This window comes from Octodon degus, unplaced genomic scaffold (genome assembly GCF_000260255.1).
Source record: "Octodon degus isolate 3935 unplaced genomic scaffold, OctDeg1.0 scaffold00220, whole genome shotgun sequence".
NCBI lineage: Eukaryota > Metazoa > Chordata > Mammalia > Rodentia > Octodontidae > Octodon > Octodon degus.
Genome location: NW_004524796.1, coordinates 2,564,999 through 2,573,296, shown reverse-complemented (window position 1 = coordinate 2,573,296; position 8,298 = coordinate 2,564,999). Strand labels below are relative to the sequence as shown.

General features: G+C 43.5%; 1 protein-coding gene across 1 annotated transcript in view; it reads left to right on the top strand.

Moving 5' to 3' along the window:
• The first annotated feature begins 1,319 nt into the window (after nucleotides 1-1,319).
• Nucleotides 1,320-8,298, top strand: part of Hacd1 (3-hydroxyacyl-CoA dehydratase 1) — a 21,413-nt gene continuing 14,434 nt past the window's right edge. The window contains exon 1 of the mRNA XM_004645191.2: nucleotides 1,320-1,611. Within this exon, the coding sequence (XP_004645248.1) occupies nucleotides 1,373-1,611 (239 nt within the window). The 5' untranslated portion in view covers nucleotides 1,320-1,372. The remainder of the gene's footprint in view (nucleotides 1,612-8,298) is intronic.

Genomic DNA, 8,298 nt, shown 5'->3' with positions numbered 1-8,298 from the left:
CCCTGTGCTTTGCTAAGCTTGTTCTAAGTAGGTGCTTTAGACCACTGAGCCATCTCACCAGCCCCTAGCCATTTGTTTTTTCCTACTGATGTCTCAGTCTCTCCCTATCCTTATCCTTTTTCTTGCCCCACTGGAAGGCCTTCCTTGATGTTTTCCAAATTCCGGAGAGCAGGATGATAATGCTACTTGGGCGTGGCTCCTAGAGCAGAGACCCGAGTGGATCTGGTCCTCATTTCCCCCCTTTGTTCCTCTCTACTTGGTGCGTCGGGATAACTTGGTACCCGCTAGCGTGTAAGCTGTTGTCGTGCGATCCCAGTCCTAGCCTTCGTGGCTCAGCGCGGGTTCTAGGCGACCTGCCTAACAGGAAGGCCGCTTTCGTTGACCTGTGCAGAACTCTTACTCTAGGGCTAAGGGCGAGATCACCAGCATACCGGTAACGCACTGATGAGAAGCGGCGAGACAAACTATTCAAGCCTGGTTGGGTTTTTCATGGACAATTTCACAACTCTAGGAGGTTGATTTTTTTTTTTTTTTTTTTTTTTTTAATATCCTCAACTGAGGAAGCTGAGGCATAAGAAGGTAAAGTTGCCCAAGTTCACACTGCTACTAAGACAGGTGGAGGGTTTGGATTTCAGTAACCTGACTCCAGAGTCTGCCTTCTAAACCACAGGGATCTTCAAAGGAAGAGAGGAAAAAATCAAAGAGATGCAAAGCATGGGGAACAGGGCGACGCCACCTTTCCAAGTGGAAAGAAGTCTAGTTGGCCCAGTGGGTAGACTGTTCAAACTTTTCCTTCAGGGTGTCTCCTCACTCCTTTTTTCCTCCAGTTTCGCCACGATATCCAGCGTTGTGTACCGAACCAACCGCTACCGATGCCCTTAAACCCACGAAAGAGGGCCGGCCTCGCTGTACTCACTTTTTGCACAAACGGGGCAAAGCGGGCGCTTTTGGCCAAGGAGCGCTTGAGAACGGCTCTTTGATGGGAAAACCCCACTACTTGTCTGCACCCCCCAGAAGGCGCTTTCCGAAAGACAGTGCTGGGCACGGCCACATTCAGCCCAGGTGTACTCGGTCTTTTCAGACGCCGGGCACCCTCAAGAGCGCTTCTCCAGGGCGTCGGGCGTCGGGGGACTCCCCAGGAAGAGGCTCCCTCCACAAGCTGAAGCAAGGATCTGCCTGGGAGCTCAAAACTGCAGTGTCCCCGGAAATCGCAGACTCTGCCCCCCGCAATGCCCAGGCCCCCACACGGCGTTTCGGCCCCTACCCCGGGCTGAGGGAGGCGGGGACAGGGGCGGGGCCAGCGGGGGCCGGGGCGCCCCTCCTCTCCGAGCGGCTGTCAGGCTGGAGGCACCGAGCCCCCTGCGCGCGGCACATGGGGCGCTGGACGGAGGCGGCGTCGGCGGCGCGCTCGGCCGGGCCCCCTGCCACCCCCCTGGTCCTCTCCGCTACGTCCCCGGGGTGCGCGGTCACCATGGCGTCCAGCGAGGAGGATGGCAGCAACGGCGGCGCTGCGGAGGCCGGCGAAGAGAAGGAGGCCGCCGGCAGGAGGAGACGCCTGGGCTTCCTGGCCACCGCCTGGCTGGCCTTCTACAACATCGCCATGACCGCGGGGTACGTGCGCCCGCGGGGCCTCCTCGCCGCGCTCACTCCGACTTTCTGGACTCGGGGAGGGTGAGCGGGTTGGGGCGCGGGGGGCGGCGTGGGGGAGGGGCGCGCGGTGAATGGAGCGGCGGGCGGGCGGGCAGGCGGGCGGGCGGGGCCGGAGCGCGCAGCCGGCGGGCATTGCCTAATACGGTGCCCGGCGTGCCGGCCGCGGGGCGCGGGCTGGAGGTTAAGTATAGACCCGGGCAGGAATGCGGGGCCGACCCGCGGGGGAGGCGGCTGCGGCCCGGCACCTCCCGCTGCTGTTGAAGAAAAGCCTGGGTCACGGTCACCGCCCCCCAACCCAGGCCTGAAGCTGTCGGAGCCCCAAACCCGCCTCCCGGGCCGCGCGCCGCGCCTATGCTCCTGCTGCTGCTGCTGCTGCTGCTGCTGCTGCTGCTGCTGCTGCTGCTGCTGCTGCTGCTGCTGCTGCTGATCGATCCGCGGAGATTCCTCACTTCTCCGCGACTTTTAGTTACTTATTTATGTAAGCATAGTTCTTCCTAAGGTTCTTCACTTAGGACGATTTTTCTTTCTTAAACTCTCCCCTACTAAGGTCTGGTAATCGCGTCCAGAAATTTATGATCGCAAGCTCCATTACTGATATCCTGTACTTTTATTTCTGGCTCTTGGTGTGACTTACGAGTCAGGGTTACGGAATGACAGTCGCTCTTCAACAAGCTGTCGGAGTGACTTCGGTGTCAACTGCTCTCCAAACCTGTTGTGAAAATACTTCTCCGCTCTTTCGTTACATTGCCTCTTGGAAAAGCTATTTTCCTAGTGTCACACAAAGTATTATTAGACTATATAAATATAAGGAAAAGTATTTTAAATTCTTTCCAGGGTTTATGTAGAACAATGTGATTAACAAAGATTTAACAATTCTTTGAGTATGGTATTGACTATTAATGTGCTCAGTTTGCAAATACTTAAAAAGCTTATAAATCTGAATTTATTTTATTTATTTATTTATTTATTTGCCGAACCGGGGATTGAACTCAGACTCTTGCTTATTCCACTGAACCATCTCTCCAGCCCCAAACTGAGGGTTGAACCCAGGCTCTTGTGCTTGCCAGGCAAGTGCTTATTCTACTGAGCCATCTCCCGGGCTCATAAATCTATATTTGTTGAGGATTTACTGTGTGCCAGATTGCCTTTTTTAAAAAAAGATGTCTTAATTTCAGTTTTCTGCAGTTCTGTGAGGGAAATGTGATACTGCGTTTTACAAATAGAGAAACCGAGGCACACACAGAGTCAAAGCCACTTGCTCAAGATCACAAACAGTGAAGGTTGGTCATGGATTTCGACCCGGACTATGAGAGTCCAGAGCTTCAGTTGTCTCCTTTCCTGCGGTTATTAATCTTGAAAGAAAAGTAATATATTCAAGCCAAATGGAGATCATTTGGATCCCTATCGCTGCTGCCTTTTGATGCAGGGGGCACTGAAAGGCTTCACTGGGATGATCTCCAGCAGCTAATACACACTTCAGAATGCGGCACCTGCCCTGTGTTAGTTGGTTGGTGGCCCCTTCTTCTAGCCCTCTCTCCTCTTTGAAGGCCAGCTTCCCCTTTCAAAATCAAACAGCCCCACACAATTCCAGTTTAACATCTCCAGTGAAAAGAAATACAAAGAATGAAGAAAGCCTTCAGTGATTCCCTGCTACTCTGGCCTCCCCAAGGACCTGAGGCTGTCGGTTATTCAAGGCCATTTGCAATGATTCCACTTTCCAATTTTCTTGCCTTGGAACTCTGCTCAGGTTTCTGTTCCTCAGATTCCTAATCACGGCACTTTGCATCTTTGCTCAGCTTGTCACTCGGTGTTTTTCCTGTGACTTCTAACCAAGTCACCCACTTTGAAGTTTTCTGGGTGACCTCCCTCAGCCCAGCAGGATTAGATGTTCTCTCCCTTGTGTTCCCACAGCTTGCTGTTCGCCTCCCCTTCCCCAGCGCTTTTTCTAAGCTTACCTGTCTCTGCCTGTATTGAGAACATCCCTGGCCCTTGTTGTTTCGATCAAGTGAGAATAATGGCAATGAAACTCTGGGTGGAACTTTTCTACCAGCATTGAATATTGAAACAGGAATAGAACTTGCATATTTCAAATGAGATAAATTATAGAAATGAATAGGAGATGCAAGCCTGGTGTATTCTCTTGGTTGTATTAGAGGATCATGTTAGGGAATAGTGGTAAATCAGGTTGGAGAAATTGTGGTTTTGAAATTAGGCTGAGATCAGTACATTTAGTGGGGTGACAGAGGGGTGGCTGATGGATGGAGGTTCTTTTTGTTCATCTACCTTGTTTTGAGCAACACTTTGGGGAGTATAATTTTTTTTGTAACATTGAAAACAATAAAATAGTAATTAAGAAATATAACAAAAGCCTACACAAATAATGAAAAGGACTTATTTAATCCTACAAGGCTAGTGTAACCTTTCATTTTTCCATACTATCTTTCTTGAGTGTCAAGCATGCAAGTGTTTACTCAAATCTCCTTTTTTAGGGAGGCTTTATCTGGGCATCTTCATTTAAACGGGGACCCACATACCAACACTTCTTATTACCCTTCCCTGCTTTATTTATCTCTGTCTCACTTATGACCATATAACTGAACCATATAGTTTACTAATTCATCTTTTTTTTCCTTTTTTTTGCGGAACCAGGGATTGAACTCAGGACCTTGTGCTTGTCAGGGAAGCACTTATTCTACTGAGCCATCTCCCCGGCAAGTTTATTAATTCTTCATGGTTTATTGTCCATCTTCTCATTATAGTTCAAGCTTCAGGAATTCCTCAGTAAACATTCACTGAATGAGCAAATATATACTTTAGTGTATTGTTGTTACAATACCTGCCCTATTGTATATTCTCTGTTTTACTTAGTAGTCTAACAAGTATATATGCCTTTCATAATTATAATTTTTCATGGCTGTACAAGAATGTATAAAGTTAATGTACAATAATGATAAAAGTCATGGCCCTGGTAATATTTTGATTTTGTTCATGTTGAATTTTGTGGTTTGGATGAATTTTGAGATGTAGAATTAAAACTTTGAAAGATGTAAGGGTTTTTTATGATACTTGCTCACAAGAGGCTCTTGTTTAAGTGACTGAGACAGCCCCGCAGCTTTTCAGCAAACACATCTGAGCACATATGTGTAAGTGCATTGTCCCAGGTCACACGCAGAACATAAGATAAATATTCTAGATCTGTTACTGAAGAACTGTAACTGGGAACATTTACATGAGATCAGTTATTGCAATGAAGGAATGAGATAAGTGCTCCCCAGAGGTGTCAGAGGAGAGACAGGTAGGGAGAATCCGAGAAAGCTCTATGAAGGCGATCATAGCCTTTCAACTAAGCTTGGAAGGATAAGTAGGACTTAACAGACATGCATGATGAGATGGCTTGAATCAGGGCAGAGATGTGACAGTGCAAGGCCTTCTTTGAGGCAGCAGCAAACAGGACTGTGGTGTAGGTGGACAGGGGCCTTGGAATATTGCAGCAGGCCTCACTGCTGGTGATCTGTTTGGGTTTCAGTCTGCAAACAGCACAGGAATGTGTTTATTGTGGGTTTTGTTTCACTACTTTGTAGGTGGATAACCTTTGGGCAAGTTATTAAATCTCTGATCCTTAGTGTTCTCATCTATAAAACTGGAACGACAGAACTACTTTGCTAAGTTGTTACAAAGAATAAAGAAAAATAATAGATAAGTGGTTTTGCAGGATGCCTGCTGCACAGTGGACATTTAAAAGATGGATTCTTATCCCCAAAGTTTAATTTAAAATCATACTTCATGCAAAAAGAAAAACTAAGATATTTTCACAGTATATATAATGTAACTTAGTGGAACAATAAACCCAGGGTTCATTTTCCAAACTGTTAATTAATAGCCATATCTTTGAGATACATTTGATTGCAGAGGAGAATAGATTAATTGTATGGATCTATTTCCACTTGTTTATGTTTAGCCATCCATATTTCTGCTTTTGGGCATTTGAATTCTTTCCAGTTTTCAGCTGCTAACAAATAAACCTGTAAGCATTTGTGTATCTCTGTAAATAGCTGTATGATTTCATTTTTCTTGGTTTGATACCTACAAGTGAATCATAGAATAATCAAATTTTTAATTTCCTAAGAAACTGCCAAACAGTTTTGCCACGCAACTGGTCCTTTTTCAAACTGCAACTAGCAATGAATGGGGTCCAGTGGTTTCACGCCCTTACCATTGCTTTGTATGGCCATTCATGGTAATTTTAGACATCTGAGTAAGTACCTTGTGTTGTGCCATTAATTTTCTTTTTCATCTCCCTTACAGCTAATGGCACTCCTCTGCATGACTTATTTGCTGCTTGTCTGTCTTCTTGGCTATATGTTTGTTCAAATTACTTTTTTTTTCTTTTCCTTAATGAATTGTCTGCTTTTGTGATGCTGAGTTTTAAGGCTCCTTATGTATTTTTGATACAGGTTCTTTGCCAGCTTAGTGATTTGCAAATATTTCCTCTCAGTTTGGCTTTCATTCTCTTGACAGTGTCTTTCAAAGGGCATGTGGTCTTAGTCTTAATCTAAGACCAAGTTATCAGGTTCTTGTCTTGTCTTAACCTTTCAGCTTAAGTCTTTATTGGCATGAGTGTGTATTTGCAGTCAGTTGACACACTCTTATATGGACTGCAAAAGAAAGTATTCATTTAGTCTTGGAAAAGCAATTTAAAGGTATTAATGAGTAACATTTGAAAGTACAGAAGTTTGAAAGTTGAAAAATGTTCTCGTTAAAGCTTTCAAATAGCTCTTTGAAAGAAGAAATTTCAAATGAGAATATCATTTTTCAAAAACATTAAGATAATGAATCTAGGCAACAAACATCCTGCACTGCCAACATTGCACAACAGAGGCGTAGCCAGAAATTATATGTTCCTTATATAGGAGAAGTGCCCAGAATGATTTACACGTATCTATTATCCTTGTCAGAAAACCAACACAAACTCATCAGACCTCTCAAACTAGCTGCCAATTTAGGGGACAGAACATAAAATATTGCATGAGGGTGTCCAGTTAGCAAAGTTTCCATGAAGAGTAATTCTGTAGAACCAACTGCCTACCATTCAACAGACAAATTGCAAAAGAAAGAGAAGGAAGAAGGGAAAACTTCCAGATGAAAAGAGTCATGAAAGACATACCAAGTAATTACACTATATGAATTCGATTTCAATCATGATTTTGAAAAATTAGGAGACAATTAGGAAAATTACTGTGGCTCAGTATTTTGATATTCACAAGTCATTTTGTACATGGAGTAGTGAGTGGTATGGTAGTTTTGCTTATTCAAGTATTTTAGCAATACATAATGAATCATTTATGAATCATAGGATGGTGAGTATCTGATTCAAAATAATTAAGAGCAGGGAGGAAGCAGAGATTTGTTGGACACAGAATCTTTTTTTTTTTTTTTTAATTTTTGTGGTACTGGGGATTGAATTTAGGATCTTATGCTTGCCAGGCAGGCACTTAAATCACTGAACTATCTCCTTGGCTCAGCTCATGCTTCATAGGATGAAAATTGTTGACACTGAGGATGGGGCACGTGTAGAGTTCATTATCCATTCTCTATACCTTTGTGTATATTTAGAATTGCTCACAATAAAAATATGAAAAATCAATGTTAAATTTGTTTTAATGGAGATAGAATTGTAGGTAACTTTTTCAAGGAACAGATGGGAAGTTTTTATGAATTTAATCTCAGAAGAAAAATAAGCACTGGAAGACAACTAGAAAAGATCCCCAGCAATAAGGCTTGTTAGGCTTGTGGTCACTGTCATTGTCGTGGGGGAAAGGAAGGTCCTGCATTCTCTAAGGCATGGCATGTATTTTTTATTACTCCTCTCTTATCTTCACTTACTGACTTACAAGTTCCTGGAGGCACACAGTTATGTCTTTTTCCCTAGTTTCCTGGCTTAGCGATTAGTGTTGAGCCTGAAAGGTAAATTAATTAATTAAGCAAGAAAGAAATTTTTTACATGTGGAGCATGTTTTTGTTCGTCGTTTTGTTGCTGGGAAGTTCATGTAATCAGTTTTCCTGGAGTATGTACACACAGAACAGAAGAAAACAGAGCACAATATCCCAGAAAAGAATTCTTACTGGCAGAAACCCCAATTGCATTTGGGTTGTTTTATTACAATTGCTAACCTGATGGTTGAAAGAAGTCCAAAGTTAATTAAAGGTGGGACACTTAGACAAACTTTGATTGTCTCTCCCTGGGTCCGCGGTTTTAGCAAGTGTTTAGATTAGGATCTGGCTTTGTTTATTGGAAAACAATGAAGGATCAGTGATCCTTTTGGATCACAGAGTGTCAATTTATTTCAAACAGTGTAGCTATACTACTCGGTACAATGCTGCCATCTATGGAACGACACTGAAACTTGTAATATAAGACATGGACTTTTGTACAAACAAAACACAATTCAAAACGGCAGAAAATGGCCTTTAAATTAATCCATTGATCAGTTCTTTAGTAGGTTAATAAATGTTTCTTATACTTATTATTATAACTGGGTTTTCCTTTAAAAAAAGTTAAACATACCAGAAAAGTGAATGAAACATTAAACTTTTCATATTCTTATCAGAAACACTGGGATTTTTTCTTTCTTTCTTTCTTTTTTCTTT